Source organism: Colias croceus, chromosome 11 (genome assembly GCF_905220415.1).
Source record: "Colias croceus chromosome 11, ilColCroc2.1".
In the NCBI taxonomy this organism is placed as follows: Eukaryota; Metazoa; Arthropoda; class Insecta; order Lepidoptera; family Pieridae; genus Colias; species Colias croceus.
The window spans coordinates 9,120,140-9,143,194 of NC_059547.1; the positions used below are offsets into that span (position 1 = coordinate 9,120,140).

Sequence of the window (23,055 nt, forward strand, 5' to 3'; positions counted from 1 at the left end):
TTTATTTCCATTTGTAAGCAATCCGTTCATACGGCAATATAGACAGAACCTATAAAAATTAATAAATAAATATCCCCCTTTAGACGACATAATATAATGACACTGGGAAGAAAAAAGAAAGTCGTCTCAGGACAATTTTAACCGCCATACTAACGTATAGTGCCACAAACCTGACCCGGTGACGGTGTCACTGATGGCGATTTCTTTTAATTTAAACAAAATATTTCGTAGAAAAGTCTGTGAAAATGATACATTTCAAAATGGCGGCACGTAGTTCCAGTTTTTGCCACCGGGTCTGATAAGTTTGTGGCACTGTATGCGCCGTTTTCTTAGACACATCACACAATATAACACGACACCAACACAACTTTGAACCAACAATTGGGTTACCTAAGTTGTCTCGTCCGCTAGATCGGATCAACTTTTTTGTTGGGACAACACTGCAGTGTGACAACATAGCCGCCTTGAAAACTTATAGGGAGTTTATTCAAAATTATTTTCATGCTCCCGTAGCTTATCAAAGACCACGTAAAATGCTTATTGTTGTGTTGGATTGGCATAGTGATAAATCGGCCTTAGTATTTTTCTCAGACTTATTTTGTGTACTTATACATAATATAATGAAAATTTTAGTGGATCAAGACGACATAAAATCGATGTAATGATAATGCATTCATGTCAATCTGTATTCTGTTCATAGAACGGTAAAAACACACTTTGTTTTTGTGATTCTGATATTTCATACTTCATAGCCTGTTAGGTTGGAAAGATGTATCGAAAAAAAATTCTGTTAAAATTGTAAGAGACAAGAGAGCTATTTATTGTAAAGATTGGTACCTACATTCTGAATTTCAATTTATATGTATATGTTACAGTCAAAACCCTGAACCAGTCAATATCCTTATTGTTATTGACTATTAAGGTTATTGACTAGGGGCGTCAGTTAATATCCTTATTGACTGGTTTTATCTGATAAAATCAGTTAATAAGGATATTGATCGGCACCCTTAGTCAATATCCTTATTAACTGATTTAAAGAGCAGACATTCAGTCAATATAGGATGGAATAGATTTTAACACTAAAATCTTTCTGTAATGGGCAAGTAAAAGTAAAACAATAGCGAGTTTGGTTCATGGTTTTGACTGTAGCATATACATGCACATAAGTGCCACAAGTCGGGAAAGGGAAGGGGTAATTTTTTTTTATTTTTTATCATTACTTTTGCATAGTTAAGTCATATTTATCAGTAACTAAGGGTCAACTCACACCAAAAGAGCGGCGAAGCGCAGCGCAGCGCGGCGAAGCGCGGAGTAGCGGATGCCCGCGACTTCTCGAGCATTCCAGCGACTTCTCGAGCAGTCGCGGGAATCCGCGCGCCTTCCCGCGATGAATTCACGGGTCGCTCTTTGCGCAGTTCGAATGCTCGCGCGCACAGACGCGTGCGGGGAGCGGGCGCGAGGGGCGGGATATTGCCAGCGGCCGCTCGCGAATGCTCGAGCATTCTCTGGAATTCCCGCGACTTCTCGCGCAGTCGCACGGTCCGTCCGCTGGAATTCCACGGAATTCCAGCGGCGCCGCGGGCATCCGCGCGACTCGTTCGAGCTTCTCATGCGATAATGAGTATTATAGTAATGAAAATAAAGTTAAAATTCATATGACACAGAAACTGCGCTCCGCTTCGCCGCGCTTCGACGCTCTTTTGGTGTGAGTTGACCCTTAGGGTTTTAAAATGTTTACTGTAACAGAAATTATATGTTAGTAGGGAAATAAGTGAGAAATATATGAAATAAAAGTCTTATAATCATATTTAATTATTTATTTTCCATATAAATACTTTAAAAGACTCGACAAGTCACAATATGTAAAGACATCCGATGCGTTCATCCACTAAATACTGCCAACTCATACAAATTAACAACTTACAAACAATAAATACCATAATTACTGGACAATTCATTCAAATAATCACTAATTAAATGTAAATGTGATCTAAAGAAAACCATCGAATCGTTGAGATTTCTAATCGTATAATAATATTTATAAAATCTAATTACACTGATAGAGTCGTAACTTACATAATACCGACGCTACCCCGTTCTCTAATCAAGCGTTATCCTAATTGTAATTGCAACAAAATGAACATCGCTTATTTACATCTGTACATTAACGAAACATTCTAAATCGTAAAAGAACAATAAACATGTATTAATAAATTTCCATAATAATAATTAAAAAAAATCATCAATCAATAATAAACTTTTAAATTATATTTACACGTAAAACTAAAACGCGTTTACAATAAATCGATATGGAAATGAGAAGGATTGCACATCAGGTTCACACTTGGACGTATCGCGTGTACATACACACGCACGCACGCACACACACACTGCCGATGACACACATGAGAATTTATGAAGTAAAAATAGGGCAATGAGCCCTTTTCACAATGGGCAGCGTTAGGCGAGTAGTGGCAATCACGATAGTAAAGGGCCTAAACGTCTATGATCATCTGCCATTGTAGGTGTTTATTCATAGTTGCCGTAATGGCGGCAAACATGGACGATCATTTGTTGGGCCAACGCTGCCCATTGTGTAGAGGGTCCATAATGATTGTATAGTTGTGTGTCATCGACATTACAACGCATTCACTCGACACTAACACTATATAAAGTTCCGCTTAACTAACAATTGGCTCGAGGTGGACGCCCAGAGCTGCGGCCCGAAATAATCACTATGAGATTCAACTTGAAGGCGATCCGTATTTATTTATGTGCGACGTACAAAAGTTTGTGCGAGTGTCTATGGCGGTATGAAACGAGTATTTTGGGTAAGACTCGATCGCCAAATATACGGGATTCTCATTTTAACGACACATATTTTTATTGGGATTTACCGGTTTACCAGTTTTTCCGGATTACCGGAAAACAACATGTTATGTAACATAAAATAAAGCAAGTAGAGTTTACACATGCAATTAACATAAAAAAACAATAAGAAAAGCTTAAATAAGAATAGAGAAGAAAATTTTAAATAAAAATTAGTAATGCAATAAATTGATAAGTACATAATATATAATTAATTAGGGCGATTCATTACTATTTTGCGGCTCTTTTGACTTTTATAACTAAAATATTTGTCGTTAAAATGAGAAGTATATTAACTATAAAAAATCTAACTTCTTAAATGTAATGCAATAGTGCCACTACTATCTTTATCGAAAAAGGTGATTTTAGTAACTTTTATTTAGTATCGATTTTGACTATTTATTTTTCAAATTATTATTATTCAAAAAGAGAGAAAAGACCTGGATATATATAAAGCCTTAATTTCTTTAAAAAATTACTTACTAAAAATAGTTGTATGGCGATCATTAGTCTTATATATTCGGACCGCATCTCCCCACACACAAACATACAACACGATGGAAGATGCGTCGTGTGCGCGGATCTTAGCGCACATTTGGCAAATTTAATATTTTCATAACATAAAAAAATTACGTATTAAAGATCTAGCATTTATTCTGACGGAGTACAATCGTAGGCCAAAGTGTAGGCTCTAACTTAGTATAAGCATTACATCTATGTATCTACAGTTGCAATAATTCACGGTTATTTGTACCATTGTTCTGTAAAATTCACTGGGCTGAGAGATTGTGTAGCTGTTACGATATGTACATTACTAGTTTGTTGTCTATTTGAAGAAATTTCTCGAAGTATAAGAGAGAGAAATATTTTTTTATACTTTTCAATTAGACAACATTTAAAATAAAATGGCTTGTTTTGTATCAATCGGTTCAATCAATATGGCTGTTCTGTGAGCGACAATCGGACACAATTCTCTTGCCAACTATGACATACTTATACGTACTTAACTCTTTATTATATAAGAAAATGTAGTTTCATCAGTTACGATTTCACTGCGACATTATTTCGCAATAACGCTAGTTTTGACACCGAGAAATTTATTTGACTTTAAAATTGCTCATAAGACATAAAAACTTGAATTTCTACGAGACATCTGCCGGTTTCCTCTCCAGGGTGGCTTTGGAACTGCTTTCGATGCCGGAATCTTCATCACCGCTATCCAGAACTGTTCCTTCACCCTTCACCGGTTCCACTTTATCATCTTTTTCTTCATCGAGCACTATATTTTTCGTATCAGCTGTCGAATTACAGGTAGTTTTGCCAAAAGTGGAAAAAGTTGGTTCAGGCATGGGATCATCTCTTTCCTTCGACATGGGTAAAGCCATGGTGATGACGGGCGTTTCATCACTCATCACCAACGGTGTTGTACCTTCGCTTGGTCTTTTGGGCTTTTCTAGAACGAAATTGAACACTCTGTTGTGTCTCGGCGAGGGTAGGTGAGGTGAGGGGGGTAGGTCTAGTTTAAGTTTGTCTCTCGTATGTCTCAAACCGCCTAGCGCTTCGCCCCCGGGGGAGCTAGGGCTGACAGATTCGCTGGAACTCGTGCTATCCGGTTTCCAATCTTCCGAGATCTTTTTGAAGTCGTCATCTATGGTCGATCCGGGGGTGATGTCTTCTACTCCTGAGTCTGGGGTGGTGAAGTCGAGGGTTGGTGTGAGGGGGGGTAGAGTGGCGGGTGGTGGTGGGGAGGGGGAGGGGAAGTCGTCCGCGGGCACGAGCTGCTGCTTGAGGTGCATGCCGGGGAAGAACTGGCTCGTTGTGGATAGAACACCCAGCTCAAACGGTCGCGCTGATGACGATATGAAGAAATCGTCGTCGTAGTCTAGAAACAATAAAATAAAATATTAAATGCGCTTTTGAATGAGTGCGAGTGTATGTTGGTATTGATATCAATTAATGACTTGCATATTATTATCTTCAACAAAAAAAAAAATATATATTTATAGCATTTTTTTTTTCTAAAACAATAAATGTTAGTGCAATAAAAGTATTTACATAATTTAAAACTGTTACATCAATAATAGAAATCATTATTTTGATGACGACGAACAAGATCAGAAAAGACGATCCAATAAATTACAACAGCCCATCATTCCTTTTATATTTTTTTCAACTTTCCTCAGCTCAAATATAAAACGCTTTTACAATCATGTTAGGTTTAGAGACATTTATTTCAAACAATTTTACAATTCACTTGTTCTTAACGTTCTTACGTTTTATAATAATATTAAAAACCTTGACAAAAAAAAAGTAAAAATTGCGGGTGAGTTATTTTGTGCAATGATATCGTCCTACGACGGGTATGGCTGTGTGCGTAATGAATGTTACCACGGATATAAAGCAACTAAATGTGACATCTACAATTATGCTTACATATATATAAACTCGAAGGTTCAAACTCACCGGCCCCGAAAGCGATGCCGGCCCGCAGCGGCAACATATCAAGCGGTGCGGGCGAACCGAACAGCTGCCCGTAACCCGCCTCCGCTTCCTCTACGCTTGATGGGTCCCAGTCTGATAAACATATATAAATTATTACAAACGTTATTGATTTTAAGTAAAATAAAAAAAATGTGTGCGTGTAATGTGTTTTTTTTACCGATTACTCTGAGGTTTCTGAACCGATTTACGTGATTCTTTTTTTGTTCGATGCGGGATAGTGTCGAATTGGTCCCATAAAAATTTTGGCCCAGTAGTTTTTATTTTATGAGCATTTTTGTCTGTATTTGTTGCAAGTGCAAGTTTGCAGTCGGTTGTTTTTAACGCAGTTATCACTTGTTATACGTTTAATGTTAAGTGGCCGTTACCGCAATAAGTGGAGAGGTCGGGCAGATAGTGCGCGGGCGACTGCAGCTCGTCGCACGCCTCGCGCGGGTACTCGTACACGCAGTGGTACTTCTGCCGCTTGAACACCACGCGCTTCTTGCCGTCCTGTTTGGGATATATTAATAATAATATAAAAACTATACATTAATTAATCTGTAGAACGTCAATTCTGTATATTGAAAATATAAATAGCAGGGGGTGTTACTGGATCGATACCAAACCCAAATATGTGATTAAAAAAATTTTTGTCTGTCTGTCTGTCTGTATGTGAAGACATCACGTGAAAACTAACGGTTCGATTTCGATGAAACTTGGTATTATTATACCTTATTATCCTGGGCGTAAAATAGGATACTTTTTATCCCGGAAAAATACGTAGAAAAAAAAAATCTTAATTTTTCCGCGCGCGCAGTCGCGGGCAGAAGCTAGTAAATAATAAATTAATAAATAATATTATAAATGCGAAAGTAACTCTGTCTGTTACTCAATCACGCCTAAACTACTGAAACAATTTGCATGAAATTTGGTATGGAGACATTTTGATACCCGAGAAAGGACATAGGCTACCTTTTATTGCGAAACATGTACCACGGGCGAGGCCGGGGCAGACCACTAGTCCACTAGTAAATAATAAATAAATACATGAGTAATAGTTTAAAAAAATATACACCGGCCGTGGGTCCCTAGATGATGTATAGGTCTATACTCTATAGGATCAAGACCTCACTTAGAGTGCTAAAGTAACCAATTGTATGATTTTAAGTAAGAACCATTTAGTGGTTTTTTTTTAACCAATTAATGTTTTATTTTTATGCTTATGTATGTATAAAATAACTCCAAGAGTTGTTTTAGGTACTACATTATACACTAGTTCTTCCAATAAACGAATACACAACCATGTCTATTCCTACCTATACCAGTAGTCTACACTACTCACCGCCGGCTGTTCCAAGCTCCTCAACGAAGACTTGGAGGGCGCCGCCCTGCAGTCCCACGAGGAGGGCACAAACTCCACCTCATCGCCCTCGGAGCCCGAGCCCGAGCCGGAGCCCGAGCACGAGTCGTTCGACGCGGAGCCTCCGCCCCGTGAACCGTCATCCACGCGGCTTGGTTGACCACTGTCGCGTTGCTGTTGTATATAATGTCTTTAAATTATATGCAAGTTGCTTAAATTTCACTAAGCAATTGATGTATTCGTCCGAGTCTGTCTTTCGCTTAGTTAGAACAATTTTACTAATGATAAGTTGTTTCTACATGACAGATAGTTTTAAAATAATATTCTATATATAATTGCAATTAAATGATGGATATAAATCGAATATAAGATGAAATTTAATTGTTATTTGATTAATGAAAGATAAGAATAAAATCTTCAATTGAGAAATATTTACACGACACTATGTATGTGTTTAAATGATTTAAAATGAGTATAACAGTGATATGTTTTGATAGGATAAAACTGTTATTGAAGGATGTAACATGAAATAGTAGCAAAATAATAATATATTAATAGTTACTAACCCACTAACATGCAAAAGGAAAGTGTTAGCAAAAAGCTACCAAAAGCACATGAATGAATAAAAAATCTAGATATGCCTTGAGCTCATAGAAACAATGTTAAATAAAAACTATTAATTAACATAGGTGATCATTTTTTTCATTGCGTCAAAAAATTTCAAATTCCATTCTGTAAAACTTCTGAAACATTGTTTCTATTCTGAATCTACAATGAAGATTTAACTCTAAGGGTATTCACGCCTCAACGTTATGATATGTATATTGCTTTTACCGCAATCTGTTATATTGTCATTTTTATTTAGGTGCGTTGTAGACTCAAATGTTTAAAACGACATTTCGTACAGATTTTTATGTGTGCAAAAATATTGAAATAAGAACACGTCACAACGTCTGAGCGCGTTCCTCCAAAGGGTGTGTAACCTAGGTACATAGGGTACACGAAGTATCTAGGGTACATCAAGTACACTAGGCACATAGGGTACACGAAGTACACATGGTACATTAAGTACACTAGGCACATAGGGTACACGAAGTACACAGGGTACATAAGGTACAAGGGCACACTCACGTGATTGAAGCGCGTGGTCGGCACAAGCGCAGTCTCGCGACCGTCACCGTCCTATGCACACACACACACATGCAAGCACACCAACACCATATGTAGGTATTTTTTTTTTCAATTGTACCGTCACCAAATATCACTTTTCACCGTTTTATTACTATTGGTAATATAATGCTATAATTGTTTACCATCGTATTTTAAAAAAATATTGAAATGCTTTTTAACAGCTTTATAGTTAGGTAAGAAAATCTTCAAATTATGCCTGGTCGAAATTACGGTGGTATGTCAATAGATTGTGGTATATGCTTAATCATAAGAAATTTCCTATCCAATCATAAAGCTCAATAATTTCGTCAAAAGCAACCAAATAACAAAATTATGTACATGTCCCATATAAAGCTTTGCTACATAGACAAAATTATCAGTTATAATATTTGGAAACAGTACAATTTCTTGTAGTAAAAAGGATTTTACTACGGGTCGTGTTTTTATGGAGATAAGTGTTCAGGATAAAACTTTCTTAGTATTCATTTCACAAAACACTATCAGGGGATCTATTTCTTGCATATTATGATCATAACTTACTAAAAAATAATGCAAACTTAAACTTGTCGAAAAATTATTTACATTTCTACAAAACATATCATCTATAGTAAAAAAAAATCACAAAAAATATACAACTTATATGAAACAAAGATTAAAAACCAGAACCACACAAAAACATATTAAAAAAGCGCTTAGCGCTCCCAAAATTATAGCATAAAGCATTCAAATAAATTGATTGAGAAACATACAAATGCCCAATATATTTTTTTCAGTTATTAAACCCAGTAAAAAAGACAAAATTTGATCTTACCATTCGACTTAGAGAGCATTTGTAAGTAATCAATGAATTGACTATAAACAACAAATAAAACCAAACAGAAAACTATTCTTTGGGGGACATACTTCACTATTATTGTTAAGTGGATTGGAAGTGGATTTGGAACTAACATTTTAACAACTCAAAAACGAAAAATAAAAGAAAAAAAAAAAAATTTTTTTTTTGTTAAATAAATTAATGTTAGTACCAAAATCCACTTCTAAATAATTTCATTACGAATTATTATTCATCAATACAAAATTGGAGGGGGGGGGGATTACATAAGTATTCATATAAGATCACCAAACCCCAACTCTTACCTTCCAAATAAACTCCCCACTCGAGGAGTTAGTAGAATGCGAGTCAGTATCGCTGTCCCACTCTTTCAACAAGTCGGTGGGTTTGTCGAGTTTCTCCGTCCCGCTCTCTCTGTCACACTCGGGGGACGTTGGCTCTGTGGGCGAGTCTTGGCTGAACGATGTGCTCATTATTTCTGATCCGGGACCTGGAAATAGTTAATTTTTTTAGAAAAAAATAGTAAAAATGTATGGCTGTTTACGGAATACAGTAGCAAACGATTTTGCACTCTTTGTACTTATAATGTGGATCCAATTTATGTTGTACATTATATATATAACAAATAATAATTTGACTGAAAACGATTTTTTTTTGTCTTAAACCATGACTGTGAAATTTGTTAATTATGAAGAATCAGAACATGAAAACAGATATTCTAGTATATTTAAAGTAACTGTAATAACACATTTTTACTCCTACATATTTTAACTAGCTGCGCTCCGCGGTTTCACCCGCGTGACTCCGCACCTGTTGGTCTTAGCGTGATGATATATGAATAGCCTATTATAGCCTTCCTCGATGAATTTGCTATCTATCACTAATAATGCAATAATTTTTCAAATCGGACCAGTAGTTCTTGAGATTAGCGCGTTCAAACAAACAAACAAACTCCTCAGCTTTATAATATTAGTATAGATTTATATAAACAAAAAATATCATACCTGTGAATCTTATATCACTCAGGAGGGGCAGATACGAGTCTAGTTGACAAAATTTCTTTTCATTTTGTAAAAAATCCTCCGTCACCGTAGTAGCTTGACTCTCACCATCACCATTCACACCTTGTATATTCACGTATGATTCCGAATCATTTCCCTCAGGGCTCTTAGCTTCATTGGTTGATAAATTCAAAGTCGATATTTCGCTACACATTTCTTTGTTCAAATCGTTATTACTTTCATTATCATCGACGTTACTCTCTAAGAGCTCTTCAAAGGGTTCGTTTAAAAAATTTACTGTTGCAAATACTTCATTGCTACCATTGCATTTAATACTATCTTCTTGTTTATCTTCGTCTGGTTGTTTTGTTTCAACAGGCTCGTTCGAAACTTTGTCGTTTTTTTCTTCCGAACCACTTGGAGATATTAAAACATTGGATTTTGTACTATCGTCTCTATTTTGTGTTGTTTCAGCGTTCATTCCATTTACTTTTGATTCCAGTTTTGGACTAATATCAAAAGGTCTTGTTTCTCTTTCGTTTACATGGGAATCGAAGTGCATTTTTCGATTTTCTTCTTTATGAGAGTCGAAACTATTGCTCGTACTCATTCTTGCTAACAACGGACTTTCGGTGATGATAATAGAATGAGGTTGTTCATTTTCATCTTCAATATCTAAGTCCGTAATAAATATATTCGATTGATAAACATCCATTTCTGGTGATTCCCTAAAACTTTTGAACGTTGGATTGATTATAATTGATGGTTCAGGTGGAATTTTGCTAGTCGATTGTTCTGGTATGTCACATGTTTTGTTTGCAAAGCTGTTAGCTGCGATCTCACTAGATCGCCTTTCACTTTTTAGTAGGAGGGAACTAGCGTCGATCAAAGATGATAAATCCTGCGGTCGATCTCTCACAGAGGTCTCAAAGTTCCGAAAATCCTCAGAGCCGACACCGCTCTCCATACTTTGACTTGACTTCTGCCTCGAATGGAGATCCTGAGGTTTTGTAACAGCTGAATTTTCAAAATCTGAATATGACATAGTCTTTTTCGAGACAGCAAGGCTGTCAGCGTTGCTATTTTTGCTAAATATTTTGCTATCACTTTCGAAAATGTCTGTATCAGAGTTTGTTCCGCCTTCCTTGCTATTGTTGGATGATATGTCTTGCGGTCGGATTTCAACAGAATGTAAAAACGATTGGAAATTTGTTAAGCTATTGACACTCATTTCAGAATCGATTTGATCTACTTTTAAGTTTGGGATGTCGCAGGGAATCGCTTCTACATTATCTTTGTCGTTGTCTGTTTCTGTCACCGGTGTACTTGTGACGGTATGCGCCATGTCTTTGAAATTAATATTGGGACTATCATTCACTTCAACCGACACGAGAGGATGTTCAATAACTAATGAATGTTCCATGTCACCCGATTGTTCATTGAAACAGGTGATCTCTACGCTATCCATCTTTTTGAGGCTAGGCTTCAAAAATACTTGTGGACTTCCACAATCAATACTTTTATCTTCAATTTGTTGTGGTGGTGTAAAATTAACATCATCGGGGACAGGAGATCGTCTCACCAATTCTGGTTGAGGTAATTTCCATGTATCGTCGAAACCAGACGCTAGTTCTGTAGTACAATTAGAATAAGACGGCATTCCGGAAGCAAGCGTGCCGTATGCTAGATCTTTAGTTTGAGTATTTTTTGTCGAATCGTTGAGCTCTGTATTGACTGAAGGCGTCGTGCCTGTCTTCATTTTCGTGTAAGTATAATTATCGTTCGCTGTTATAGAATCGGGAGAGAAAGTCTCACAAGCTTCTGACTTGCTATCGTGAACAATGTACGTGGAGCAATGGCTGAGTTCTTTATCATCTCCATTATGAGTGAGAGTGTCTTCGCTTTCGCTCTTTTCTGCATCTTGTTCGGGCTCAAAATCCAATGGTATATCGGGATCCATGGCTAGATCATCAAAGTTTTCTTCCACATTGTAAAGTGTATCGTTGGAACACCACGAATCTATGCTCGTTGCTTTTGACAAGCATTGTGTTTCAGAGGGTTTTGACGACTTGGCATCCGTTGGGACAGTTATTTTAGAAAGCGTTGATAACGCAGCGTTCAAGTCTGAGTTATCAGGGGCAGATATATCTGTAGACGGACTTAGAAGAAATGGCGACACTTGCGATATTCTTTCACAGTTCGATTCATTCTCTTCATCGTCTTTATTATAAGTTCGATCGTTTATCGGTGACGTAACGTTTTCGGGAGCTTTCTTCAAAGGACTGGCGTTAAGGCTATCAGCACTCATTGTAACTCTGTAAATAATTAAAAATATACATAAAATAACATACACGAAGAGCTGTTTTTCAAGTATCCTTGATGTATTGGTCTGTATGCGCATGAGCGTGCGTGTGTTTCGTGCGTACGCATGTGTGTGCATATGCGTGTCTGCATGTATACTGTATGTGTATGAGCGCGTATGTTTGCGAAATGCGTCATTATTATCTGTACGTACGTAAGTGTGAACGAGTACACTGTACACGTACAAGCGTAGGTGAACAGTGTACTCGTGTATATTTGAGCGTGCATGCATGTGTAGTTTTTTTGGTGTGTTTTTTTTGTGTGTGTGTGTGTGTGTGTGTGTGTGTGTGTATACTCACGGCGGCAATGTATACGTCCTCGAGCGATCGGTACACACGGTGTAGGTGGAGTGGTTCGGCGCGGACGGCGGCTCCGAGCCGACTGAACGAGCTGCTTCACCGCACGATGAGGATGACTCAGTTAGTCCGGATAAGTTCCCTGGGAGAAAGAATTACATAAAAATTTATTGAAAGGTTGGATTCAAATTAGATTTACGCTTTCTGTAGGAGTTACGATACTACTATATTTTGTATTTTTAAGTTTAGTGTGTGTGACAAAAGGAAAAAATGATTGGAAAATTGAATTTTTATACTCAAGAATGAATGTTTGAAGGGCACTATCTTGAAATTGTTGTCTGTCACATTGTTCTTTGTATCATAAAATGTCATAATAAAAGAGATTCAATCAAAAATTGTTTACTTTACACTTTTATTATCTGGAAAAAGTAAATCTTTAATCAAATACGATGATTAAAATGTTAGTTATAACTCACAATAATTATCATCATTTTCATAAGCGGATAGCTGGCACTTAGTTTCCTCAGCGATAGGACTAAGTGCGCCGTACGTCACCAGCAGTTCGGGGGGAGGCGGTAACTCTGTCCACGAAGTTGCGGGTTCTATTCCTGCAACCTGGAGAAAAAAAAAACATTTTATAACTTCCCACGTATTTTTTTTAAAGTAATAACAACTTTCAGAATATATTTTGATATTTTAAAAGCTTAGTGACTTGTGCTACAAACCTGAGCTAATGGCAGTTTCAATTCCAATTCATTCCTTAGTTCTTTCATTCTTTCTTCATCGATAACACTATTCTCAGGCGCGTCTTCAACAGGCCCCCCGTTCCCGGCCAAATACGACTCTGGCAATGCGTCGTTCGATCGAGACATAGTTTCATCCAATACTACTTCTTCTAACGGTCCAGAATATTCTATATTCATGTTATTTTCATTTTCAGCCATGGCCAACTTGGCTGTCATTTGCATGTCTATTTCGTTCATATCGATATTCTGTATCGGTTCGTTCGCTTCGAGATCTATATCGACTATATATGTTGGCTGAGACGTGGAGGCTAGAAAGTTGCCTGGAGAATTCGGTGGAGTCGATGGTGAAACACGCTTTTCTGTAGTCGACGTCTCATCGGTATTATTATCGGGTGATTCGTATGCAACTGGCTTCGATTCACTCGTAGACGGATCGTTATATTGTAAGTCGTCATGCAATAAATCTGGCACTTCGTTTAGGAAGTTACCATCGCGTAGTGGTGATGGCGTTTCGAGGTTTATTTCGCTAAAGTTCGACGAGAATGCCAATATTTCCTCTTTAGGTAAATCTACAAAGTCGGTGCCCGATTTTAAACCTTTGTATAGCTCCAATGTGCAATTTTCAAACGGACCTAAAACTACGGAACTGTTTTCATCGTACGTGTCTGTGTGGTGACTTTTGGTTGGAGACTCGAATGGGCTCAAGCTTTCCGGAACACTTTTCTGTTCTAGTTTCGTTACTGACACCCCTGGACCGTAATCTGGTATAGCCGGGTCCACAAGTGTTTCATTATCTGGGACATCATCTATGACATTTTCTACCGAACTATTGCTACCTAGAGGCGTACTCGAACATACATTCTCATCTTTAAATTCATTCGAATCTTTAACTTCGACATCTCGACTGCTCAAAATCTTTTCCGAATGCAAAAATACATCCATTTCTCTGATCACATTGGGCAGATCTAAATACACTGTTGATTCGTTTTTGCCACTACCACAAGCAATCGATTCCATATCACAAATTTCCATATAAGATACGTCTTGAATATTTTCTTTATTATTGTCGTTAAATATTTCATTATTTGTATTACTCGATAGATCCATATAAACCGTACTTTCCGTAGACTCGCTCGGCACTTTGTCATGTACCGATTGCAAAGATTTATACTGAACAGTTGCTTGATCTTCTACACTTTCATCTAATTGGGAATCTGATAAAACTATTTCTCTACTAGTGTTTTGTACTATTTCAGGTGTATCAGGTTGTATTTTTAAGAGATTTTCATGAGATTCAAGAGTATTACTTGTATCAATGGATGCACTATCACTTATTTGTACTGAATCAGGAAGCTCTGAAACATCTGCTACATTTTCTAAGTTTGTTTGTTTCACTTCTAACAATGGCGCACTTTCTACATTAAGTTGCTTTTCAATCAACTCTTCATTCGTGTTGGAACTTTGAAGAACAATGTCTAATGGAGATGTTATTTGTTTAATTTCATGATCAATGTCTTTGTTGGTATCACTAGGTATAACGTCGTGTTCACATTGTAATTTAGCGCTTTCGCTTAAACTAATATTATCAAATTCAACTAAGTTAACTGTTTTAGTACCAGGAACAGGCATTTCATCATTCAATTCCTTATCTTTATTTCTATCAAATGTTTCTTCAAAATCCAAAGCAACATCACCTTTGATATCAGTTACTGGTATACTTTGTAATTCTTTGTGGATGTTTACTTCACAAAGTTGCTTTTGTTGTGCCTCTCTTTCTGCTTTTAAAAATGCTTCGCTGTTTCCAAGAGAAACAGGAACTACTTTGTTATCTACAGAAAGATCGCTTTTTGATGGACTACAGTGATATTTTTCGACAGGCGATTCTACCAAAGTTGGCAGTCTAACATCGTCTGCTACTTTAATTTCAAGAGATTCAACTTGATCAGGCATCACAACATGCTTATTTTCAGCAATATCTGTATTATCAGACACAGAAACAACTGTATCCAAAGTTTCGATATGTATTCTTTCATCTGATATCAATGGTAAATGTTCTTGTTCTTCTATGTTATCTATTGAGACATTTCCTTCATCAAATTTTACATCTTCTTTATGAAAATCATTTACTTCATTTTCAATATCATGTGTCTGTAAAACATTGTATTCTAAATTTTTAAAACCTTCACTTAGTGCTGAAGCTTCTGATTTTTCAATTTTACTATCACTTAAAAAGCTAAGATCCTTACTGACTAGAGGAGTAACTAAAACGTTATCAATGTTTTTATCAGAACTATTATTCAGCATCGGTATTTCTTCACTTGCCATTTCTTGTAGTATACCTTGTTCTTCATTTGTTTCACTTATCGAAATAACTTCTTCTAACTTATCAATTCCTTCGCTTGGCATTAAATCTATTGACTTAGTTTGTTCCGAAGTATCAGTCCTTACGTTAACATTACTATCGTGCGATGTACAGTCTTTTTCATTTCCCATTCCATTACTTAAACTAGGTATTGTGGCTTCACATAATTCCTTCAGCTTAGGTACATTTATATCACTATCTTCTAACTTACTATCGTTTGGCAATTCATTATCGTGAGGCAAAGATTGTTTATTCTCAATAACTAAGCTAATATTTTGATCGTTTGTAGGAGATTCATTGAAGTTGGGTATGAAATCTTTAATTGGCGTTTCGGGCGTTATATTTTCTAGCGTGTACTGGCTGGTGCTGTCGCTGTGGCGTTCGAACGAGTGACTCAAAGTGCCTATAGTGTCACGGTCGACGTCATCTTCGCACGTTTGGTTTTCCTCCGATTTCGAATCAAATCCCATTTCGAGAATATTCTGGAAATTCCTTATACCCGGTGACTTGACGAGACTCGTTTGCATCGGGTAGTCTTTCTTGCACTCCAAGCTCAAATTGTCCCTCGACGGACTGGCTTGGTGGCTCGACTCTGAACTCGACGTTTTTTCTGAGTTCAATATATTATCCAGATTCTTAATGACGTCGCTTACGTCTTTGAAATAACTGACGTCATCTTGACTACCTTGGATTATGTCTTTTAACCACGGGTCGACGGAACTATCAGAGCGATCTTGATCTTTTTCCTCCATGCCAATGTTACCTTGATGGCAATCCATGGCTGCCGCTTCGTTGTGCGTCAGGTAGATATTTCCAACGTCTTCAAAGGAGCCGTGGAGGTTGTTTAGACTGTCCGATTTAATTTGAACCGATAGCGGTTCTCTATCCGACATGATGCTACTGGATCGTGAAACTGCAGTATCGCCAACACTAAGAGAATCTGGTAAGGTGTGTGCGCTTTCGAATTCTGGGTCGGATCCGAATTGCGAGTCTGTGGACGTGGATGGAGCGTGTACTATGGCGACGTGTTCGTCTATTTTGGGAATGGTATTGGGTTTGAGTCTCTGCCAGCGCTCCTCGAAGTGTGAATCGTCTCTGTCGGTGCGCGAGTGTGTCGTGTGAAGGTGGTTTAGCAACGCGTGCACTTGAGCCGCTGTGGGCCGATTTTCCGGTACTGGATTCCAGCAGAGTTGCATCACTTGGTATCTGCAATTGAAATATTAGTTACAATAAATAACATTGAAGGTAATTAAAGTAAGTACAAACAATTGGAGCATTCGTCGAAAATCAGAAACGTGCGATTATCAATACAATCAAAATGTCTACAACAGTAATACAGTATTAGTTTTCATGAACATCAGCAACTCTTTTTTTGCAGCATCGTTGTAGTTATCACCAAGATAGGTTACCCATTTAAAAAACACCCGGAATAAAATCCACGCTGTATATAACACACCTCGTATATAATCCACCCTGTATACATATAATCCACCCTGTATATAATCCAACCTGTATACAAAACACCCCGTATACAAACCTCCCTGTATACAAACACCCTGTATAATCCCCTGTTAGTCGACCGCCTCCTTGGTACAGTGGTTGACGCGTGAGCGTAGCACCGAGGGCCCTGGGTTCGATTCCCGGTGGAGACGAAGAAAAAAATGTCTCTGCCTGGTAGGACGCAGAAGGCTGATCACCTACTTGTCCCCAAAGAAAATCGATCAGTGAAACAGATGTATAATGCATCTGCCCCTTACCCCTCTAGGGGACATGGGACTTCACATAATCCCCTGTATACTCACAGATGCGCCCTGTAGGGGCACGGCAGGTGCGGCGGCGGCGGGCGGCGCGGCGGCGGCGCGCCCCACGCGCACACCTCCCACACCACGCACCCGAGCGACCACACCTCGCTGGCACCCTGCAAGGGATTACAAACTTTAGTTGTATAGTAATAAGTCATATTTTAGCTTGGCACATTACGCAGCCGAGCGACCACACCTCGCTGGCACCCTGCAAGGGATTACAAACTTTAATTGTATGGTAATAAGTCATATTTTAGCTTGGCACATTACGCAGCCGAGCGACCACACCTCGCTCGCACCCTGCAAGGGATTAAATACTTTAGTAGTATAGGTATAAGTGCTATTTTAGCGACGGCATCACGCTCGTTGCCTGCAAGCGAAAAGAGATTTTAATGGTATTGGAATAAGTGCTATTTTGGTTTGGCACATTACGCGGCCGAGCGACCACACCTCGCTCGCACCCTGCAAGCGATAGTGCACTTTTGGTATAAAGGATATAAGTACTATTTGGCTTGATCGGCGATACAACCAAACGAGTATACATCGCCGCCTGCAAGCGATATTGAACTTTAGGGAAATTGTACTAAGTATTATTTTGGCTTGGCCCTCTATGCAACCGAGTGACCTCATCTAGCTCGCCGCCTGCAGACGATATAAAACTTTAATGTTACTGAAAGAAGTGCTATTTGAGCGTGGCTAACAACGCAGCCGAGTTTGAAAACCTCACTCGCCACCTGCAAGCGATAACAGACTTTAATATTTTATAAATAAGTACTCCTTTGGTTTGCCCGACCATACAAACAAGCAAGTGTACCTCGCTTGCCTTCTGCAAGCGATATGCGACTTTAGCGCTACGCTTATAAGAACTACATTAGCTGTCAAAACAAACATTTATATACATAAAACAAATAAAATTACCGTGTGCACAGGCGGGTGCCTTTCCAACTCGGGCGCGGTGCATTGGTGAGCGGGTTCACGCTCACTGTACTGGCCCAGTACAGCACGCACTGTCTCCGTACCACGTACTAACACTGTACCGCTCCACAGTGTACTGCAATATTGTCAAAATTGTCAATAATTTTTTACACATCGAAAGTAATGGAAAATATTTTTTTTTTTGTTTAGTTTTAACTCTTAACCCACCGACTAACTGGACTTCAACCATCAAAAAAGATTTAATGACGAATTGCCTGACGCCTGAAGCTGCAAAGGACAGAACAATGTGGAGAAGGAGTGTTGGATGTGCTGACCCCAAATAAATGGGATAAGGCAAGGGAGATGATGATGAGTTTTAACTCTTAAATTATTTTACGTTTAGAAAGAGTTATCTAACGAGTAACGATCAGTGGATTTTTTTTTTTGGTTTCGAGGTGATGGCAAGTCAAGAAAGGCCATGAAAAAAAATATAGACGGTTTCAAAATCTTGGACACGTCCTTAAAATAGCTAACAGTTAAAATCTTACCCATAAAGGAATCCTCTAGAATGCAAATGCGCCAACCCCGAGCTGACGTCACACATAAGTTGCAGAGGCACTCCGCTCTCGTTCAATATCGCCATTTTGGGACGGTTCATCTCTAGGTATTGTTGAAGATCCTGCAATTTTGAAAAAATAACAACTTCAATAACGAGTAAATTCTTAAATTTTATATTTGAATAGTGACCATAGACAAAAAAATTGATACATACATTTTCTATAGACCAAAAATTTACACAATTTGTGTCTCCATTATTTACTGCAGATAAACTCACCATAGAGCACAGCTCGAACATCAGCAGCCAAGGGTCCTCCGTGAGACACTTGGCTATAAACGGCAGAACATTCTCATGACTGATGTCGCGGTACATCCTGGCTTCGTCAAGGAACCGCGCCTTATCTTCCAAACTTGCGTTTTGGTTCAATATCTTCACTGCTACTGTTGTTGATGAGGGACCATCTTCTACTTCGCCTTCGACCACCTGAAGATTGTGGTAAAGTATTATTTATGCATTATGTGAGAAATGAACAAAGCATTTGTCTATTGTGATCGAGAAGAATATAAAATTACCCTGAAATTAAGAAAATAAATGCAATCAAGGTGGACATAAATATTGACTTATCATAATATGATTTAAGTTATGTTTCAATATGAAGAGCCTTACACAAAACAACGTTTTAAGTAACTATTATTTTAACAAATATCCTAAAACTAAATACACTCACCCTGCCAAACCATCCTCTGCCTATTTCTCGAAGGTACTGCAGCTGACTCCTCGGAAAGTCCTCCCCACCTACAAGATATGAACATGAATCGTGAATAAATGAATATAAAACTGTCGCAGTTACGGGATAACAATACGAATTATTTAGTCGACCGCTTATAGAAAGCCTATTCAAGTCAAAAGCCTGGTCTAGACCAGCGTTGCGAAGTTTTCTCGGTACAATAAGGTGAAATTTATTACACGTCGTTGAATATTGTTGAATAGTCGTATAATCATCTTTATGGGAATTGCTTATGTATTTTATACAACAACTGCCATTTCTGCAATAAATCAATGACAGTAATTTTCTTTACGACAGTTTAAGGAACTATTATGTTTTGTTTCTGCACTATCTTTTAAATCGATCTACACACTAATGTAAGACGTTGTGTCGTACTGTATAAACTGCATTTTGAACAAGCTCTACTCACCGAACCAATCAGCGCATCTTTCTAATGGGTCTAGGACACGTATCCCTGACGGTAGCGGCTCGAACTCCACCACAGAGTCCCTCACTCTATTCCGCTCCTCATTCTCACTTATGATGTACGCCGCTGCGTTGTTGTTCGCAATATTCTGCATTTCACGCAACGAGATAGGCCCGTTGTTGTTGTCCTCGCTGATGTTGTTGTTGACCGGCTCGGAGAAACCCGAGTCCGGCGGCTGCGAGCGGCGCGCATCGTGCAGGTGCGTCGCGCTCGCTGTGAATAACTGCAGAGGGAAATTGGAGTTTAATACAAGGGAATAGAGAGCAAATTACAGTAATACGGATGTATGATGGTTTGCGATGATTGGCTTGGTGATGTCTAAGATGTGCCAATGTACATGTACATATAGCAAATGGTGATGATAAATAAAACAGAATGAGGCACGAATACAACAGAATGGTGCGTTTTCAAGCTATTACATTAAATGCCTAATTATGGAGGCGGTGGCAGCACCATTTTTATTGTCATCTAGTCTCGTTTCATGCTAGATATATTTTTAAAAAATTTCCGTGAATAATCCAAATTATTCTATACATAAAATAGCATTTGAACACTGCGTGATAAGATAAATATACACCAATAACTTAATTAAAGACCAGACGATCATAATTCGAGTGATAAATATAAAAAGTACGTAAAATAGGTAGTATACCTACGCAAGCGAAGCCTTTAAAGTACTCTTAGTATGATTGCAATAATTACATCTTGTAGTGGCTATTACGAAGCACCAAGCTGTTAACAAGTCTACGAGTCTACCACCTACATAACTTTATACAATATTTCAGATTTGATTTTTATTTTGTTCTGAATTTCATAATTTCTTTAGTTTTATATGAGACGATGATGAAGGTACGGATATGGCTAGCTCATGCATGATCCGAATTTTACCGCTATATGTAAAATTCGGATCATAGTGATAGTGTGAAAAAGAATAAAAAGAAAAATTCGAGTATAGTTATAATATTTCTTCTGTTTAAAATCTTCAACCCTTTTGCAATCAATATAATATATTCATAGGTATTAGGTTTAACAGGATGACATAGTTTACTTTGGTATAAAATGATTTAGATTTAAAAACCCATTATAAAACTAGCTTTTATTTACAGACTTCAAGAAATATAACTCTTATCAATTAACATTAATAGAAAAAAAACCTGTATAAAAACAGCAATACGTCTGCGAATTAATCAGCATACGGATGCTCATTAATGATTATTGATTATGACTCACAAAGACAATCACTCAGGTATTTCCTTATTAAACAAACTGCTCAATAAAAAACTGAATAAACCATTGATAAACATCCTATCAGAGTAGCGTAACGATTCGTGAATGGCGGCTTTAGTGAACATGAAAAATACGCAAAATAAAAAAGAGCGTGTGTGCCGAGCACACGTGTTGGAAGTGAAACTTCTTTGACAAGATTCAAAGATACCAAAATCATCGCCTTAATGACGTGACGGTATTGCCATGATGCGACCTTGAAAATTTTCTCTGAACGCGCATAAAGAAGTTTCACTTCAAAAAGAGATGAAGCAACAACATCTATGGAAACGTTACAAATACATCCATATAGAGCTACCTGATTGTCTGTTCCTTCGTTCGGCTGGAGACAAGAAAATATGAATAAATATCGTACATATGACGTGATCATTTATCTAGACACGTGTATCGCAGCATAACGTCAATATTTTACAATATAGTACATATAGTGGGACATAATAGCTTATTAAAATACATATACATAATTATATGTAGCCTTGGAAAATGTTACAGCATCGCATTGTAATATATACCGAATGAGATAAACTCTTCTGTAACTAATTTATTTCAAATTGTATTGAGATAAATACATATTTTATGGATTTTATCTGTGGCAGGAAAAAGATGGATGCCCAAAACCTTGCGACTTATTACACTAAGACTGACAAATCATTCCATGCAATGAGGTGTATAATTTGAAAACATTAATAAAAGTTCTCGAATATTCAGTCTCAAACAAAACCTCTATGAAAACTAGATAGACATTTCATACAAAGGTATAAACAATAAACATGTTGTATTGTATTCGCTAGGTTGTGTCCCAACTCCCAAAGCTAGACAAAGGCATCCCCAAGGCGCTTCCATAAATCGTGATCATAAGCTATACCATATAATTAATTTCATACTAATATTATAAAGCTGAGAGCTGAAAAGTTTGTTTGTTTGTCTAACTAACTACTAAGAAACTTCTGGTCCGATTAGAAAAAAATCTCCTTGTGTTAGATAGCCCATTTATCAAGGAAAGCTATAGGCTATATATCATCACGCTAAGACCAACAGGAGCAGAGAGCAAAATCACATAATATTTCCTCACTAAAGAATCGAAACCTCAAGCTCGATATCAATTTCAATAATTAATTAATGAACAGACACACCGGGTCAAAAACCTTTCCTTCATTACTATCATACTTTAAACGAAGTAAATAGGAGACCAGGAAGATTAGAGAATTCATACTGAATAAAATTACCTCGTGAAACTAATTCAATGAAGTCGTAAAAAATATTTTTAATTTAAGTATAATGAATTCAGAAATCCTGCCGGTTAATCCTCATCGCTTTGCCTCCTCCCATTGACCTAATTTAATAAACCTCGATTTGCATACGCCCATATTAAATTCATTTCTATAGGTGAATTTTGATGTTACCTCTATTAGTGAAAAAAATTGACAAACGGCTTTAGAATAAAAAAAGTTAACTTCAATACGCGACCGATACAAGGTTCGATAAAACTGAGTCATGTATCAAATTGGGTAAATGAAAATGGCAGTTTTCAGCGCTCCGAAGCCATTAGTTACCGCACCCAGTGTCGGCGCGACCATCCCTTTCATTGAAGACTACATGATATATTGATTTTTTTTTTGCTCCTGTGAAAAATTCGCTTTTCATACATCATTGCCCAACAAAGTTATGCCTTTAGGTTTACGTACGTATGGGAGATTCCATGATATGCAATCATATTTCTTCATAAATACCTTTTTAAATTTACAAATCATGTTGCATCAATCTG

At 37.6% G+C, this 23,055-nt stretch overlaps 1 protein-coding gene across 2 annotated transcripts in view; it reads right to left on the reverse strand.

Annotated features, from left to right (window-relative positions):
• Positions 1–1,802: 1,802 nt before the first annotated feature.
• LOC123695871 overlaps positions 1,803–23,055 on the reverse strand; it is a 38,121-nt gene continuing 16,868 nt past the window's right edge. Inside the window, exons 3-18 of one of the 2 annotated variants that reach the window (XM_045641819.1) lie at positions 19,950–20,229; positions 19,481–19,548; positions 19,030–19,236; positions 18,743–18,873; positions 18,198–18,330; positions 17,280–17,395; positions 13,095–16,683; positions 12,846–12,984; positions 12,373–12,511; positions 9,716–12,027; positions 9,017–9,201; positions 7,841–7,891; positions 6,692–6,883; positions 5,736–5,859; positions 5,332–5,442; positions 1,803–4,750 (exon numbers count right to left, since the gene is read on the reverse strand). In XM_045641819.1, the coding sequence (XP_045497775.1) occupies positions 4,011–4,750; positions 5,332–5,442; positions 5,736–5,859; positions 6,692–6,883; positions 7,841–7,891; positions 9,017–9,201; positions 9,716–12,027; positions 12,373–12,511; positions 12,846–12,984; positions 13,095–16,683; positions 17,280–17,395; positions 18,198–18,330; positions 18,743–18,873; positions 19,030–19,236; positions 19,481–19,548; positions 19,950–20,229 (8,517 nt within the window). In that variant the 3' untranslated portion in view covers positions 1,803–4,010. The remainder of the gene's footprint in view (positions 4,751–5,331; positions 5,443–5,735; positions 5,860–6,691; positions 6,884–7,840; positions 7,892–9,016; positions 9,202–9,715; positions 12,028–12,372; positions 12,512–12,845; positions 12,985–13,094; positions 16,684–17,279; positions 17,396–18,197; positions 18,331–18,742; positions 18,874–19,029; positions 19,237–19,480; positions 19,549–19,949; positions 20,230–23,055) is intronic. The other variant, XM_045641820.1, reaches the window with a different exon arrangement.